At 44.5% G+C, this 19027-nt stretch overlaps 1 protein-coding gene across 1 annotated transcript; it reads right to left on the bottom strand.

Moving 5' to 3' along the window:
* Positions 1-5212: 5212 nt before the first annotated feature.
* On the bottom strand, positions 5213-18780 carry LOC149347367 (uncharacterized). Its single transcript, XM_089587018.1, has 7 exons — positions 18749-18780; positions 13055-13108; positions 12719-12893; positions 8765-8881; positions 6792-6845; positions 6421-6489; positions 5213-5431 (listed from the first exon to the last, which is right to left on the bottom strand). The coding sequence occupies exons 1-7, from the start codon at positions 18763-18765 to the stop codon at positions 5267-5269; spliced, it is 651 nt and encodes a 216-aa protein (XP_089443144.1). The 5' UTR covers positions 18766-18780; the 3' UTR covers positions 5213-5266.
* Between the last annotated feature and the right edge of the window lie 247 nt (positions 18781-19027).

Below are 19027 nucleotides of genomic sequence, written 5' to 3'. Positions count from 1 at the left end.
AGGCCATGCCACTGTAAGATTGAGTGTACCTCGCAACTTACCGTTTACCGAGATGCCGAGTCGACCCTCGCGACCACCTCGCCGAGTTGCACTTTCTTGCATTCAGCTGATTAAACGCATTAGTGAAGTCCAAAATTTGTAGTTTATTGGACAATCAAAATATGAGCTTTAAAAAGGTTTGATACAGCATAACACTTATTACAAAACATAGCTTGCTACCTGAAGCAAGCAAAATCTTTTAACAAAAGTGATAACACATGGAAGGAGAACACACATGAAAAGGATTCAACAAAAAAGACCAGAAAGAAGAAGAAATGCACAACTGAATTAGATCACTTTGCAACCATGAACTATTCGAACAGAGAGAGTAAAACATATATAGGAAGGCAGTAAATGGGGGCTTTGAGACAGAAAAATATTTGTGGACTGATCTTGCCAAATTGTGTGAAATCTTTCATTTCTAGGTAGTTGTTTCTGCATCACAAAGTTGATAAAATTTAAGCGATACAAATGCAAAGTAATTGGAGCACTACATGGAAGTGACTTCAAAAATTGGTAACAGTTGTCGCAGCTAGTGGAAAAAGTGAATCATTTTCCTCCCTTCTGCTTCACGTATTCCTTTCTGTAATATATGTAAAGAAAGAGAGCACCCTGCCGACACTGTTTCTATTGTTGCATTGTTGTATTTGACTCTTTATCTCCCTAGCCTGAAACAGTATAGAAATAGCATAGTTTTCTGTCCAATTTTCTGTTCTGTTTGTTGTGTGCTATGTGGTACTTGTGTGCACGTGCTGTTTTATATTTGTCAAAACCACGAGCCAACCAACATAGTCTGCACATAAGACGGGCATTTGAGCTGTGCACAACTAAGGCATGATGACAGCTAAAGAATGTTTAATATAATGTACAAATTGCAGCTGGTAGAATGATAAGGTTTTCCTCTGTATGCATGAATGTACCAAGTGCATGTGGAAAAGTGTTTTCATCATTTAAGAACATGAATTTGTTGCAAAACTTATATGCTAGTGCTTACTCTGTTGCTGTGTGCAGTGGGATGATCACCCCCTTTTGACACTATTACTTTGAAAGGCCAAAATCACCTTCAGTTGTGTTGAATATCTAGAACTAAAATTGTAAGTATGGTACACTAATTACTCTCTTGATTATTCCGGCTTCTATAGTATGAAAAACATGCACTCCATATTTTTACAAAATACGAGATACTTCAGTCACCCTGTACCCTAAAGGACAGTAGTGCAGGCACGCTGTAAAGAAAGCTCTGGGAGACTGCTAACTGCAGCCCCTATTCTTGAACATCAGTGACCAATAGTACATGTCCATCTGTGAATCTACAGCACATAGATTCATGAACAAGAACTAGCATTTGCGCTCTGGACATGTACTGATGTTACTTAACTGACTTCTTTTTTAAAATGTGCGTATTGTTCATTTGCCACAAAAGACAAAAATCTGATTTTAGGAAGCAGGTAATTTCTGGTTGATTCAGTAGCAATCAAGCTAAATCAAAGCCCTGATTACTCCTGAAGAAACTGACAGTGACTACCATCAAGCATGAGCCTAAGTCGGTGGTGTACATGACGCATTCACATTACAAAGCTATTCTTTTCAATACCTGAAGAAACTAACAGTGACTACCATCAAGCATGAGCCTAAGTCGGTGGTGTACATGACGCATTCACATTACAAAGCTATTCTTTTCAATACTCAGTATGACAGGTTGTAATGTACTCTAAATTGTGAGCGGCCGTTTGAATAGAATTTTATTCTGACAAAGTCAGACATGAAAGTCTGTTACATGTAAGATTCTTATTCAGCTCATATTGCGGCAGCAAGCTGCAGTGTCAACATGAAGCATGGGACCCCTATGGGCTAGTTGCATTCATACTCTACGGTAAATTAAGACATGTGCTGACGAAAACCAAGTCTGATTTTTGAATTCTCACTGTCGCATCAGTCACTGCCCCTTGAATTGAGTTATTTTTTTAAACATCTGCCGGACCTGAGCAGTGTGCAGGCTCTCGGTTGCCTGCTTGCCAACATGAAACAAGCGCATGTTGATGTAATTTTCTGCAACACTTCTGACAAGGTGTATGTAATGATTGTCGAGTGGAGAGTTGTCAAACATGTGCTCATGAAGTTCATTGAAGAGCTCTCTACCGTGGAATGCGTAAAGAACCTCGTGGAGAAGATCAGTGAGCAGTGTTCTTGATGCCAATTTGTTCAGGCGCACTGCCGTCCTGATCACCGCCTCCGATTTTTGACAGATCTTCAGTACACTTTCTGATGGGTATTTAAGCCCTCCTCTGCTTTTCCTCTTAATTAGTGAGTAAATGTTTCCTCGTTCTGTTGTGAGTAGTGCACTTGTGCAGTGCTCACAAGTCAGCTTTGCAGCCAATTTATGAGCTACATAACCTGCCATGTAAGCCACAATTCGGCCTCCACATTCACTGATGTAGCCTGGAGCTATGATGTAGTCATGGTCTGCAGCTGTTACCTGAGACTGCTGAACAGCATCACTGTCTAGAAGTTGCCTCCTTGGTGCAGATATATTCAAGACCTGAGAAGAAATAACTGTTGCACTGCTGCATGACAATATGGAGATGCTGTCCAGGCTCAGACAGTTGCCTGTTGATACATCAGCCAGTTCACTTTGAACAATCACTTTTTTGAAGGCAGCACGAAACTGCTGTGTAGTAGGGTTGTCATTATGCCCGCCATGTGCTCGAATCAGGCCAAAAAACAGTTCCAAATGATCCTGGCAAATTTTGTGGGCCGGAATGTACTTCAGCACTCGTTTCTCAGTGACAAGAAAATGAAAAAGCCTAAGCAGGCTATGCATGCAGATGATAAAACCTAAGAAACCTGTCTTTCGGTTTGTTTCAATCATTCGTCTTCCATTTGCAGACTCCTTCAAGGAAGAGAGGTAATGGGTTGTGGTTTTGAACACGCCTTCGAAAGCTTCAATGTTCTTTTCATTTATAGGTTTCTTCCAACCTTTCTGATATAGGCTTCTAGAATTTAGGGCATCAAATGTGTCATTAATTTTCAACAAAAAATTCTCTGTTGCCTGTGTGCCAGAAAAACCTTCCAGGTCAAGTTCCCTGCACTCGGCTAGTGCTGTCGCAACAGAAGTGCTCATCACTTGGGCAGCAAGTCTAACTTTCATGGGCTGTCGCTGCCACTCAATGTGAGCTCTGCGCAACTTGTTAGCCAAATGTAGGCCTTCTTTCTGCTGCACAGTATGCAGCCGCTCAATATGCTCCCATGACACTGTCCTTCCTTGGTGGTCAATAAAGTACCTCTTGTGTGCCAGTGCATTCCTCACAAGTTTTAGCATATGGCAGGGATCCAAAAAAGCTGCCACTGGTTCCTGGGTAGCTGGGTGTCGAAAGGTTGTTTTTAGCTCTCCCACATGTTGGAAATCACACCCAAGCTCTTGCAACATAGCCAGATTTGCGGGCGCCCCGTCACAAGTGAGTGAAGCAACCATAGCTCCAGCATCATGTGCCTTATGAAGGCACTGGGTGACAAGGTTAGCCCTCTGTGTTCCAATTAGGCTATCAACTAGGAAGTACCCAAGGGGCAACTTCCATCGCCCATTAATAGCCACAGCCATTATAACGAATGCAGCCTTTGCTTGTGGCAGAGAGTCGCTGTCAATGCCACTGCCGAAGTCGACAAACCCTTCAAAGTTTCGTTTGTTCCACTGGATGTTTTGCCGAATAGCCATCTCATCAACCATGAGGCTGCAAACTGTTCGGTGCCCCTTGCTTGCTGTTTCAGCACACTTCATTTTTAGTGCATTGAACGCTTCTGTTGACAGTCCTGCCTGGCCATCAACAGTCTCATACCATTTTCGCAGAGTTCTGGGATGTGGGAGGCACGTGTCAAAAACTTTCCTGACATACTGATAGGCTCGTGGGGAATAGAAATTTAGTGTTAAGGCAAAGGTTCTCAATTCAGGGGAGTACTGCTTTGGAGTGCCAATTCCACCATGCTTTCCTACTTGTCTCTCAAGTAGGTGCTTATTTACTTTACCTAGGCCATCTAAAACAGACACTTGCTCTGTCAGGAGGATATTCTCCTTAGTTAAAGCCGACAAAACAGATTTTAGTTCCGCATTTTTCTTTTGCAGTCTCCGCCTTGTTTGCTGCAGCCTTTTTATGCTTTTTTTTGACTGAGCATGCATTGCAGAAAACCATGCAGCCCTTGCTCTCAAGTAAGCTTTTTCGGGTGTGTCCTCCTATGAAGAGAGATAGAAAATGCAATGCATCATTAGAACAATGCACACCCAAGCCTTGCATACCACAGTTACAACAGTGTGCACATATAAAACACAAAGCACTCTGAATGTTCCATTAAAAGGAGAATGAAGGGGCTCAGTTAATCTTCTCGTCCTACTTTAATATCAAAGTGTTTCACCTCTGATGGAAATGCTCAACATGCCATCACTCACAACGCACAGAAAATTCACTTGATCATCTTTTTCTCGCACATTGTACCATAGCAACAGATCATTTGCCCCGTCACATATTTTACCAGCACCTCACCTCGCATCAAGCCGGTAATGCCTACAAGGGTAACCCTGTTTTTGTCCAGATGGAAAAGTACAAAAATTCACCTGTAAACCTTAATGATGAAAAAATGCAATGATTTACCTTCCAGGATTGCCATGATAACAGAGTCTTTGTTATTTCAGTCAGGATCACTTTCTTATATGGATTCCTCACACTTTCAGTAACAAAATTTGATTTCTCAGATGACTAATTCGCACCTGCTGTTTATTTTTCTTTGTGAATTTTTGTAAGAATATTTACTTGGCAATGATGTTTCTCGACTTGCACCTGAGTGCCGTACCTACGCTGCTTTTTTTTGTTTTTGAAACAATTTTGTTCCGCTTTGAGTCCCCCCCATCTCCCCCTATGTGATGCCCCTAGTGGACCCTTAGGGTACTTGAATAGATCAATAAAGCTCTGACTCACCGATTCTCCTCTGGTAGATGGAGAGGTGTCCACGAAGAAGATTCCATAATGTGCTCCTCAGCTTGATATGCAGGCCACTCACACAGTTAAAAATTCATTGGTTTATTGATTCATCATTGCATACAATATACCATGCAGATCATTTAGTAGATATTAGTAAAAATTGCCACGGCGAAATCAAGCTAAGTCCATTCACACAGTCTGGGTGCCTGCACATGCTGTGTTAAAGATTATGCTAATAATGCATGCTGTGGATGGGCCACTCATGCTATCAAATACGCTCTTGTCATATGCACAAGCATTTGACATTCATGGTGTTGAATTCTGCTTCCGAAATAGGCACATTTGACAGGTCCATTTACCATTGCAGGCCTCCTTCTTCGTGGCGTCCCAACAGAGGCTGGGGCGGTTGGCAAAGTCGGAAGTTCCTGCATAAGATAAACTGTTCAGTAATGCAGCCCACCTTTGAATGCCTGTTGTCCTGTTCTCCTCCGCCATGCATCAAGGCATAAGAAGGAAAGCAGGACATGAGGCTAATCACAAAATTACTCGGCATACCCACTACTGGGCCATGCAACAGCTTCAGTTCATATGTACTCAATGCCTTTCGATGTCACTGCAAAAGAAAAACGCTCGCACATTGTTAAACTCATATCAACTAGCATGTTAAGGTAATGTTATATGTCTACACATTTTATTTTTATTATAAACTCAAAGTGTTGCAGAAATAAAGCAGGGTTAATAGCACAACTGTGTAGAAGCGTGAATACATACAGCTTTAAAAATTATTGCATTAAATTTTGTGTCGTGCAATCTCCTTTTCTGAATGCCCACTGGAACTGACGTTAAAGAGGTTGGCATGTACCCATATAAGAAGTATTTCATGAAAACTTATACAAGGAACAACTGAAAAAGAAGAAAACATGACAGTACAAATTTTTCATGTAGCACGCATGCCAGTTTGCACCGAATACTTTCTACATAGCTGTCAATGACCTTGTCCAAAATCAGTAAAACCAGTTTGGAATAACGTGAGAAAATTTGGTAGAAAAGATATCACTGACCTGGTGGAGTATGTCTTGTATAGCCAAATTTTTCTTGATACTGACAGATTATTTGTAGTGGAACTCTGACAAGATGACTATATTGATTTGTGTAACGAACATAAGCAATGAAGGCACATGAAAGAATATTGTGGCAGTTACTAATGTGCTTATGTGGTTCCACGAAAAGGTACCATCCTATATGAAGGATCTTTGCAGAACGTACTGCACTCTGCTACTGTCTCCAGTAAGCATGGGGCCTGACAAACAACTGCAGGTTCTACTGCACTTTACATTGCAGAATTGCAACGACATCCTACCTCATGCAGTGAATAAACCTGGATGGAAACCACACAGGACGATATGAAACTTACTGGTGTAAGTTGAAAGGCTTGAGATGGCCCTGGCTGAATGTCCAGCATTGTGGCCACATCCATAGATGCCTGTAAAAAAATTTTGTTCAGGAGAAATGTGTGTGTACCAAGACATAACAAGCGTTCAGTTTTAAGCACCTAGTGAAGAGTGGAGAAGCATCACATTACTAGACTGTTTTGAGTTATGTCTGAAGGAATAAAAATATGACTGGTGTGCTGAGGTGGCTTGGTCAAAACTTCCTCTGAGCCTGTGCCAGGAAGCTTTCTTTTACATAAAAATTCACCCGTTTCGTGACTCGTGCTGCGAGATAAACTCAGACACTGTCAATCTTCTAGCAGTTGCTGTCACAAAATGGTATATCGTAACATACCTGTTGTGATGGGCCTGCCAAAGTCTCCTGGCTTTCAGCGACATCCATAGGTGCCTGCAAAAAAAAATTTATTCTGGAGGAATGTCATCATCGTCATCATCAGCCTGACTACGCCCACTGCAGGGCAAAGGCCTCTCCCATGTCTCTCCAGTTAACCCTGTCCTCTGCCAATTGTGGCCACCGTATCCCCGCAAACTTCTTAATCTCATCCACCCACCTAATTTTCTGTCGCCCCCTGCTACATTTACCTTCTCATGAAATCCACTCCGTTACCCTCAAGGACCAGCGGTTATCCTTCCTTCGCATTGCATGCCCTGCCCGAGTCCATTTCTTCCTCTTGATTTCAACTAGGATGTCATTAACCCGCGTTTTTTCCCTCACCCACTCCGCCCGCTTCCGGTCTCTTAACGTTACACCTATCATTTTTCTTTCCATAGCTCACTGTGTTGTCCTTAACTTAAGCTGAACCCTCTTTATTAGCCTCCACATTTCTGCCCCATAGATTAGTACCGGTAAGATACAGCTGTCGTAGACTTTTCTCTTGAGGGTTATTGGTAAACTGCCATTCATGATCTGGGAGAACCTGCCATATGCGCTCCACCCATTCTTATTCTTCTAGTTATTTCCCTTTCATGATCTGTATTAGCGGTCACTACCTGCCCTAAGTAGGCATATTCTCTTACTACTTCCAGCACCTCGCTACCAATTGCGAACTGCTGTTTCTACTTTGGTTTTCTGCATATCTTTTAGCCCTACCATTCTGCTCTGCCTGTCTAACTCATTGATCATGCTTTGCAGTTCTTGTCCTGAGTGGCTTAGCAAGGCAATGTCATCAGCGAATCGCAAATTACGCAGGTATTCTCCATTAACTCTTATCCCAAAATGTTCCCATTTCAGGCCGCGGAATACCTCCTGTAAGCAGGCAGTGAATAGCATTGGCGAGATCGTGTCTCCCTGCCTGACACCCTTCCTTATTGGAATTTTATTGCTGACTATATGGAGGACTATGGTAGGCGTGCAATCATTATAAATATCTTCCAATATTTTCACATAACACTCTTCCACACCCTGATTCTGCAGTGCCTGCATGACAGTTGAGGTTTCCACTGAGTTAAATGCTTTCTCGTAATCAATGAAGGCCATATATAGGGGTCGGTTATAATCTGTGCATTCCTCTATCAATCACTGATAGCGTGAACATGATCTATTGTTGAGTATCTTTTACGAAAGCCTGCCTAATTATATGGTTGATTAAAGCCTAAGGTTGTCCTGACTATTAGCGATTACCTTAGCAAATACTTAGTAGGCAATGGACAGTAAGCTGATCGGTCTGTAATTCTTCAAGTTCTTGACGTCTCCTTTCTTATGAATAAAGATAATGTTAGCATTCTTCCAAGCTCCTGGTACTCTCGAGGTCACAAGGCATTGCATATATAGGATGGCTAGTTCTACTAGCACAATCTACCCTCCCTCCTTCAACAAATCTGCTGTTACCTGATCCTCACCGGCTGCTTTCCCGCTTTTCATTCCTACTAAGGCTTCCGTTACTTCCTCTTCTCTTACTGCTACGAGATGTCCCATTGCTGTGCACTGCAGCTTCTCTCATTAACGTTCTGATTGCATTGGCTACTGCATAGATTTGTGTCTCTTTGGCTATTTGATATCTTATCCATATTGCTAATGATATTGCCCTCTTTGTCTGTTAACGCATACATCATGTACCAAGCATACAAGGTGTTCAGCTTTAAGCAGCTAGTGAAAGATGAAGGTGGAACATCACACTTTAAGACTGTTTTGAATGCTGTCTGAAAGGTTAAGGAATATGATGACTAGTGTGTCATGGGATTCGGATAAATCTTCTGGTGAGCCCGTGCCAGTAAGCAGTGTTTGTAGCTCCTACTCCAACATATACACAGCCACTGTGATGCTTCGAATAGCTGATGTAGTGGCAAAACAGCGCTGTTTGAAAATACCTGTTGCAGTGGAGACGCTGGAGATGTGTGACTTTGTGTTAGTGCTTGCTGGGCGCCATGCTGAGCAGTGGCAGCAACAGCTGTGCCATCGCCTGGCTGCTGTGAAAGGGGTTCCTGCTGTAAATGAATAATGAGGTGCATCACATGCTCTCAGTGGAACGCCAGCCTTAGCTAAAAAGATGCATGTAATTCAACAGACAGATGTACCAATCTGAGACTGTTAATATGGAACACAGCCAGTGGGCGAGAGTGCACCCATTTCTTAAGAAAGGAACAGCAGAGAAATGCATTGTTAGTACAGCAGGTCTAGCATATTTTTGAGAAGGGAGAATGGGGCGTCTCTCCTCAGGCTCACCCAGCTATACCCCATGAAGTGTGTATGGTATGTGTATGATGAATTATACATGCAGAACTGCCGTATCTGTATAATAAAGGAGCTAATTATACTCATTGGCATCCACCCCCAAGCGCAGCAATGCGGCTAAAGGAAAGCTATACATTTACCGTATTTACTCGCGTAATTTGCGCCCGCACATAGATTGTGCACCCCAAAAAGTTTCAAACTTTTAACCCAATAAAAAAACAAAAAAACTACTCGCACATTTTGAGCACTATGCTGAGCCAGACCACCAGCATGTATGCGGGTGCGAACTGTGCCGTTTACCCGGCTTGCTCGCGCTGGCGGTCGCTATCCCGGACGAACAGTTGCGCGCGCGGCCGAATCCAAAACTCTATCGTACCGTTTGCTATACGGTTTGCCGCGAGTCAGCCGGGCCACACGCAAGGGCCCCGTTTTATTGCCCGTTATCTCCTCCCACGGCTGACTTCGCGATTGAATCTTTGCGCGTTTATTGCTTTGAGCTAAGCACGTGCCGTCATGTCATGCCATCCCGCGGGGAGGGGGGGACGAGTCAACCTTGTTGCCATGGGGCAAGGGGTGCCAACCTTTTTTTTAGGACGTGTTCGGATAACTCGCTTGCGCGTAAATTGCGCACCCTCTTTTTGGAGCCCTAATTAAAGAAAAAACGTAAACGAACTATAGTTTTAAGGAATCACAGTGCTCTCTTAGTTATAAAACGGTGACACTTCCCAGGTGCTATGGCCCAGATGACAACAAAAAATTCACCGCCTACTGCTAGGCGCAAACATTTGCACACTACAAGTAATAATTAATGATGCCCCAAGGAAACTGTGGTGAGCTCGATGCTCTTTTTTTTTTCTTCTAATGAGGGAGTGCGTAAGCTAATAAATAAATAAATTATCACAGTAAGCAGAATTTCACCAGAGCCATATACCGGGTGTCCCAGCTAACTTGAACCAAGGGTTTAAAAATGAAATATTGGGGTCAGGAGAGTGAAACTACCTGCATATTGGTGACAGGCATTTGGCGCACCACAGGAAATTTTTTGTATTGCAATTACTTAACTAGTAATTAAAATAATTTTTTTTAAATTTTTAATATTGACTTTAGACACTAAGTGTGATTCGCAAAGTTGGAGAGCACTTTCAGAAACCCCCATTCCATTATTCGCCATAAAGAAAACCTTACGTGTACCTCTTTTTTCGAGCTCGAAAGAAAGCCCGCGAAATACAAAAAAAACCACGTGACGAGCGCATTCGCGCGCCGCGATCGTGCTGCTCTCAACCACGCTTTCAGTGAACGAAATCAGCTCCGGTATTCATTCGGCGGCCCCGTTTCAGAGGCAGGCCGATATCTTGGTGGTGGTTTCTTCGGCCGTGTCAGCCAGTTCGCGCGTGACGGTGTAAATTGCAGCGAGTGCGCTGCGCTTTGCAGTCGCGATAAAGACTGCCAAGCTCGAAGTTTTCAAATGAGAGGAGTTTTATTTGCCAGTTGCAAAGAAAATAAAAGTGGCGGTTTACGGCTTGGCTGTGCGGCGATGACAGCCGTGGCATGCGGTTGTCCTGACTCCATTTCATTTCGGTTTCTTACCAATTATAAAAAGTGCTCGAATAGGTCACCTTGTGCGACGATACAGCTATGGCATCTTGTAACCAAATCAGCCGTTGCATTTCGTATGACAGCCTCAGGCATGTTTAAACAGACTTCCGTTATTTTGTCTTTAAGGTCTTGCGGTGTGGAAGTTGGTGTGCTGTACACCTTGTCCTTGATATGACCCCACAAAAAGTAGTCCAGAGGTGTCATATCAGGAGACCTGGCTGGCCAGTTCACGGGACCTAGTCGTCCTATCCATTTCTGCGGGAACGCTGCGTCGAGCCAGGTCCGAGCCTTGGCGCTGCTGTGCGCGGGGGCGCCATCGTGTTGAAACCACACATTTGTGGCCCTGGCGAGCGGTAGATCCGAAAGGAAGTCGTCAACGGGTCCTCTGAGGATATCATTGGTGTAGCGATCTGCTGTCAGCGTCTGGTCGAAAAACACAGGCCCGATCAAACTACCGTCGAAAAGTCCACACCAAACACTAAATGACCACTGGTACTGGTGCTGCGTCTGTAAAACCCAGTAGGGATTTGAATCGCTCCAGTAATGAGCATTGTGCAGGTTCACCTGTGAATTGCGCGAAAAACTAGCTTCGTCACTCCATATCACTTTGTTCAAAAAATCCGGGTCGTCCTGCATCTTTATCAGAATCCAATTAGCAAAATCGGTCCTGTTTTGGAAGTCCCGTGGCAACAGATTTTGATGAAGCTGTACGTGGTACGGATGCAGGCGGTGTTTGCGCAGTATTCGCCAAACTGATGACCTGGAGACTCCGGTATCCTCGCTCACGCTGCGCACGCTTGCTTGGGGTTCCAGAGCGAACAGCGATAAAATATGCGTCTCGAAGTCCTCGTCAAAAACAGGTGCTCTGTGTCGTGTGGACGTAAAACTGCCCATCCGTCGCAGCGTCTCGAAGGCACGCAGGATCGTTACTGAACTTGGCCGCCTGCCTGGGTGCCATTGTTGCATAAGGTCTGCAGCGCGCCTTCTGTTCCCATGACATGCACCTAGAGCCAGAACCATGTCTGCTTTCTCTTCATTTGTAAACGGCATGTCTGCAGTGCTAGTAATCACTACACCAAAGATTCAGTCTCGCATGAGAGTGGCATAAGAAGAGCACACGACAAACTGTGCTTCACCGCTGCTTCCAGCTTTCAAAATCCTCATTAGGAAACTGCAACACACAGCCGCCAACACCTCGCGGCGAAACATTATTCCCTGTATTTCTCTTTTGATTCTGAGTGACAAAGCAGACTCGCCATCTCAGTATCTTATCAGATTGGGACTAAGTCGTCGTCGCCGGGTGCCAACTAGCTGACGCGGACGAAAAACCCCCGCCAAGATATCGGCCTGCCGCTGCAACGGGGCCGTCGAATAAAGGCCGGAGCTGATTTCGTTCACTGAAAGCACGGTTGAGAGCAGCACGATCGCGACGCGCAAATGTGCTCGTCACGTGATTTTTTTTGTATTTCGCGGGCTTTCTTTCGAGCTCGGAAAAAGAGGTACACGTAAGGTTTTCTTTATGGCGAATAATGGAATGCGGGTTTCTGAAAGTGCTCTCCAACTTTGCGAATCACATTTAGTGTCTAAAGTCAATATTAAAAAATTTAAAAAAATTATCTTAATTACTAGTTAAGTAATTGCGATACAAAAAATTTCCCGTGGTGCGCCAAATGCCTATCACCAATATGCAGGTAGTTTCACTCTCCTGACTCCAATATTTCATTTTTAAACCCTTGGTTCAAGTTAGCTGGGACACCCGGTATAAACCGCAGCCAGTTTAGGAGTATAATGACACAATTACTTTTTATCAGTGCGGGAATACTGTAGCCGCGCTACTAGATCATAACGTCTAGCTAAAGCCATTTATTCGCAAATCGTTCTATTTCTTGCACGAACACCTAAAACATCATATTGAACGCATGCTGCAGTCAAGCAAGCACCTTAAGAGCATTTCTTTCCAATCTCTTGAGAATGTATCGAAGGTGGTTCCTCACCTGAAGGGGGACGGCATCCGCACGTATCCGAACTACGAGCGGCGACATCCGATCGAAGTGCGCAGGCAGGAAATGTTTCGAACATACGCATGACCATTTTGCTGGCTCCCAGTCGCTTTGGCCTGGTCTAACGGCCTCAGTCCACTGCCTCCTTCGCTCCGGATCTTTCGGAAACCTGTTTGAAAACAATACACTGCACTCGGACAAAGAGCCACCAATAAGGCCGGGGCGGTACGAATACCACGTTCGCGCCGTGTCGTGCGTTATGTTCTGCGAGCATGCATTTTACTCATTACGCAGTCAATTAAATACGAAAACAAAATGCAGTATACTTACGTGTGGAAAGTGACGCCCGGTTCTTGTCCTGGCGTGCGCGACCGACATCCAGGTCCCCGCAGGGAGGCGTCTGCAGCATGTAGACGTTGGTGAGTGGCGACACCACGGGGTTAACCCGAGCATCCGCAGGGACATCCCCGCAAGGGGATGATGGTGAACAATGCGTCACCACGGACCCGAGCATCCGCGCTTAGCCGTGCGTGGCATCGCCGTGTCCGGGGAAAAGGGGATCCTGGTGGTTGAGCCGATGCCGAGCGTTTGGACCCTTAAGGCCCCTCGGCGGAGGCAACACACCACTTTGGCCCCAGCTTCCTGTAGACGGCACCTCCGGCCTGACCCGACCGGGGGAAATCGGCAGTCGCCTTTTCCTATCCTCCCCTCTATCTTTCACTTTCCTATCTCTTTCTTACAACTCTCCTGTCTCCTCCTCTCTTCTTCGTTTGTTCCTCTTTTTCCTGGCGGCGAGGGTTAACCATGTGTGACCAACTACCCTGAGTTGAGTCATATTAGGTTATAGTTAAGGTGTACAGCTGGCGTGGGCAGGACTTGCTCGCAAATTCCTGTCGCGTCCCCTTGTTGGACTCCATGGTGGGTGGCTGGCACCATGACCGAAAAACATCAATTTTTTATGGCTCCCCCACTTTCCAAACTTGATCGCTCTCTCAAGAGAGGGCGGAACGAAGCAGATGTTTTTTTCCAAAAAAGAAAAGTGAGTTTTCCTAAATACCATGTCATCCATAGTGAAGTAGAAAATAAGCAAGCAAGAATCCTGTCTCCCTTCCTAGTATCAAAGTGTTTGACAGAAGCCTTGGGCATTGGCTACAAGGTATCAAAAATGGCCAGCGGTGACTTACTGCTCGAACTGCGAGACAACATCCAGCACTCAAAACTCGTAAACATTGTGTCTGTTGGAGATATTCCTGTCTCCGTGACTTCACACCGATCTTTGAATACCGTCCGGGGCGTGATATCCGAAAATGATTTTGTCCACATCACAGAAAAAGAGATGCTCGAAGGTCTGAGTGACCAAGACGTGATAGACGTTCACAGAATTAAGATCCGGAAGGATAATAAGGATATAGACACAAAACATATGATCCTGACGTTCAACACTAGCACACTGCCCGACACAGTCGAAGTAGGATATCTGAAAGTTAACGTAAGACCATACATTCCCAACCCTCGCCGATGTTTCAACTGCCAAAGGTTCGGCCACGGCTCACAAAGTTGCCGCGGTCGGAAAACGTGCGCGAAGTGCGCCTCGAAGGATCATTCTGATCAATGTGACGCAGCCCCGCACTGCGCAAACTGTGACGGAGACCATGCAGCATACTCCAGGGCGTGTCCGTCCTGGAAAAAAGAAAAGGAGATAATCACCATAAAGACAAAGGAAAACATTTCATTTCAAGAAGCGAGAAGGCGTTTCGCAGTCACCAACTCATTCTCCTTCACAACAAAACAAAACTTCGCCGATGTGGTGCGTGGGCGCGGCGCACCACACGAGGCTTCGGCACCCGTCCAGGTCACACGCAGTGAGCCTGTGGCGGTGCCATCCGCGCCCCAAGGCAGAGCAGCTAACGCTGCTCCGCCAACTGCAATCCAGGCTGCGCAGACCCCCGGGTCGGCGGGCCTCAAGACCTCTTCCCACAGGTCGAGGTCAAACTCGAACGCGACCGTGCCTCCTGCACGGTCGTCCAGCGCCTCCGCAGAGGCGATGGACACGGCCCCGAGCAGCCCCGCGCCGTCCACATCGGACGGTCGGCGGAGCTCTCTGGATCGATCAAAAAAAGACAGGCCCCGAGTCACGGGGCCAACAACAACTTGATCTACCTTTCCACCCTATAGAAACACAAAATTAAGATGGCTTTCATAATACAATGGAACTGTAGAGGACTTTTAAACAATTACAGTGACATAAAAGACATACTAGGAGCACACGCTCCTGTCGCCTTATGTCTACAAGAAACAAATTTAGGTCCCCAAAAAAATAACTTTCTAAAGAATTACACTGTTTTCCGCCGCGATCGGGAACAGGCGAGCCGACTATCGGGAGGCGTAGCCATCGTAGTGAAAAGCGGCGTCCCGGCTCGAGAGCTTAAACTAAAAACAAGACTTGAAGCTGCCGCAGCCACTCTGGTTGCCCATAAAACCATCACAGTGTGCTCACTATATATCGATCCGCACTTTAATTTAACACTACATGACTTAGAGGATCTTTTAGAACAGCTACCAGAGCCATACCTGGTAGTTGGAGATTTTAACGCACATTCATATTTTTGGGAAAGTGAGAAAACTGACGCTAGAGGCCATCTCGTAGAGGATTTTATTTTATGCAATGACGTCTGTTTACTCAACTCTAATAAACCTACATACTGCTCCCCAACCTCGGGGAAAATGAGTGTTTTAGATTTGTCTTTTAGTTCACCGTCTGTTTTTAACGATTTTACCTGGAGTGTTTTAGATAATCCATATGGAAGTGATCATCTCCCTGTTGTAATAAGTCTCTCATCATCACCAACAGTCGTTCCCACAAAACCACGATGTTGGAAGCTACATTTAGCTGACTGGCAACTTTTTAGTGCACAAGCCACATTAGAGAACATAGTTTTAGAAAATACTGACATCAATGAGATCAATGAAAAGTTCACAAATTGTATCTTAGCTGCCGCACATTTAGCTATTCCTCAATCCTCTGGAATAGTAAAACAAAATCACAAATACTGGCACACAAAAGAATGTAAAGATGCAAAAAAGAAACAAAACAAAGCCTGGGGCATTTTTCGGAGATATCCAACACATGAGAATCTCATAAACTTTAAAAAAGCAAGAGCAAAAGCACGATACATCAGACGCAACGCAGAAAGGGCATCATGGCAACAGTACATATCCTCGATAAACAGCTCAATAACATCCAAAAAAATGTGGGAGCAGGTGCGGAAATTCACTGGAAATTTTACTCCTTTCACATTTCCAATGCTAACAACACCCGGTACTCAAACAACATTAGAAGAGCAGGCCAACATATTGGGTGAGCATTTTGCTACAGTATCAAGCTCAGCCAACTACACACACTCTTTTCAAAAGCACAAAAAAATAGTAGAAAAACAAAAACTTCCCTTCAGAACATGCGTACATGAAAACTACAATCAGCTAATTACAATGCAGGAACTAAACGCAGTACTAACATCCGGTAAAAAGACAGCATCAGGCCCAGACAATATACATTATGCCATGCTTGCTCACCTCTCTGAGACTGCCATAGAAGCTCTCCTGAAATTTTTCAATAAAATATGGATGAGTGGAGAAATCCCCCAAGCATGGAGAGAAGCAATCATTGTACCCTTTCTAAAACCTGGCAAACCACCAACTAGTCCCACCAGTTACAGGCCAATAGCACTCACTAGCTGTATAGCAAAATCATTCGAAAGCATTCTAAACATCAGACTAACCTTCATACTTCAGTCCCGGCAACTTTTAGATATACACCAATGCGGATTTAAAAAGACATGTTCCACAACTGATCACCTTGTTCGCTTTGAGAACACAGTCCGGGAAGCGTTCATCCACAAGCAACACTGTATCGGGGTCTTCTTCGACCTGGAGAAGGCTTACGATACCACGTGGAGGTTCGGTATCCTCCGTGACCTAGCGGACCTAGGTATCCGCGGCAGGATGCTGAGCTGTTTGAACGACTTCCTAACCAACCGCACGTTCCGAGTCCGCCTAGGCGCAACCTTCTCCAAAACTTTTATTCAAGAAACTGGTGTACCCCAGGGGTGCATCCTCAGCACGACCTTATTCATAATCAAAATGAACTCAATAGGCAAAGTAATCCCAAAATCCATAATGTACTCAGTTTACGTAGATGACCTCCAAATAGCATGCACGTCTTCCAGCATACCTACCTGTGAGCGACAGATACAAATAACACTAAATAAACTGGCCACCTGGGCAGATAGAAACGGATTTAGATTTTCTCCTCAGAAAACAGTAGCGGTTCTATTCTCTTTGAGACGAGGCCTACAGGCCGACCCCACACTATATCTAAACCAGACCCCATTACCTGTCAAACAAGAGCATAAATTTCTAGGAGTAACTTTCGATAAAAAGCTCACTTTCTTGCCACATATAAATAGCTTAAAGAAAAAAGGTTCCCAGGCCCTTAATATACTGAAACTACTGTCAAGAAAACGCTGGGGGTCTGATAGGGCATGCCTGTTACATATATATCGTTCTCTGGTTCGCTCTAAGTTAGACTATGGGTCCATCGTATATGGCTCAGCAAGACCATCCTACATAAAACGACTGGATCCTATCCACAATCTTGGTTTAAGGTTGTCTTCAGGTGCTTACAAAACTTCACCAATAGCAAGTCTGTATGTGGAAATGAATGAACCTTCCTTAGAAGATCGAAGAACTGCACTAACTTGTACATACATCCTCAAAATTCTTTCTCAGCCCAAACATCTCTGTTACCCAATTGTGACGAAATGCCCATCCCGAATACTCTTCAATAACAAGCCTCACGCGATTAAGCCGTTGCTCTTGCGCTTCGAAGAAAAATGCCAAGCTCTGGACATACTAAACGAATTTAAAAATATTGCCCCAAGACACGAAGCCCTACCACCGTGGTACACTCTCCCCACAGTGTGTGACGTCACACTAACACGCTTCAGTAAAACCTGTGCACCACACGACCATATAATACAAGAATATCTAGCACTACAAGAAAAATACAGAAATTACACTGCATTTTATACTGACGGGTCAAAAACTCATGCTCATGTAGGAAGCGCAGTAATACAAGGAAAAAATGAACATGCAGTACGACTTCCCTCATGTGCTACAGTTTTCACCGCGGAGTGTTATGCTATTAGTGTTGCGGTACAGAAAATAACAAATGAAAACATCAAAAACAGCATCATATATACAGATTCACTGAGCGTCCTTACAGCATTAAACTCCAAAAATGCCACAGAACCAATGATTGGAAGCATCATACACAATATAGTAAAGGTCACAGCACAAAAACATGTTATAAAATTCTGCTGGGTTCCCAGTCACATTGGCATTAGGGACAATGAAAGAGCCGACATGTGTGCTGCACAAACCAGAACCATGGAAATAAAACATGTGAATTTGCCTCCTAGGGATTACATGAAGTTATTGCATAGCAGACTAAGAGCCAAGTGGCAAGCTTCTTGGGAAAATGAACGACACAACAAGCTGCATACCATAAAGCCCATTTTAAAAGAATGGAAATCATGCCGCCATAAAGAACGTTTTATCGAAGTAATTTTATGTCGTTTACGCATAGGTCACACACACATCACCCATAACTTCTTATTAACAAAAAAAGACAAACCTGTGTGTGAAATGTGTGGTGAGGAGCTCACAGTAAATCACATTTTAATTTCTTGTTCACATCTCGAAGAACTTAGAAAAAAAATTTTTACGGTATTTTACAATGAACACATTCCATTTCATCCCGCATTGCTTTTAGGCGAGCAAACACTTGTCGAATTTTCACTTGTTTGTAAGTTTCTAAAGAAAGCCAATGTTTTAAATCTATTATAATGTAACCTCTGTACACTTGACATAACATCATCTAACCTTGTGTTTGGCGCATGATAGCCCTAGTTGCTTATGCGCCATAAAACCCCTTATAACTAACTAACTAACTGATATCCAGGAACGCAGCAGCTGGGCATCGCAGCGTCTTTGTTGTCAATGGGAGGACTGAAGTCTCACTTTCCGCCGTGTCTGACAGCTGCCGACAGCCTGGCGCGGCGCGAAATCGTCTGCTCGCGGCGCTCGCATGCCATTGGCTGAGACAGTGGCCAAGTGTCATGGCGGAGCCCTCGCTTCCGGCTTCAAAAAATGTGACGTAGCAGCCTCTCCTCTTTTCCTTCTTTCCTCCATGCTGTATTCGCTCTGAAGCGGACGGGCAGGGCGCCGCCATCTTGCCAACGC

Source organism: Amblyomma mixtum, chromosome 4 (genome assembly GCF_055824585.1).
Source record: "Amblyomma mixtum isolate Tamu chromosome 4, ASM5582458v1, whole genome shotgun sequence".
Classification (NCBI taxonomy): Eukaryota; Metazoa; Arthropoda; class Arachnida; order Ixodida; family Ixodidae; genus Amblyomma; species Amblyomma mixtum.
The sequence above is the reverse complement of the archived record's forward strand: the minus strand, read 5'-3'. Positions and strand labels throughout refer to the sequence as shown.

Coding starts and splice junctions, on each gene's coding strand:
- LOC149347367 (XM_089587018.1), bottom strand. Junction 6,490..6,791: donor TGGCAGGCCCATCACAACAG/GTATGTTACGAT, acceptor ATTTTTTTACAG/GCATCTATGGATGTGGCCAC. Junction 5,432..6,420: donor AAGCCTTTCAACTTACACCA/GTAAGTTTCATA, acceptor TATCTTATGCAG/GAACTTCCGACTTTGCCAAC.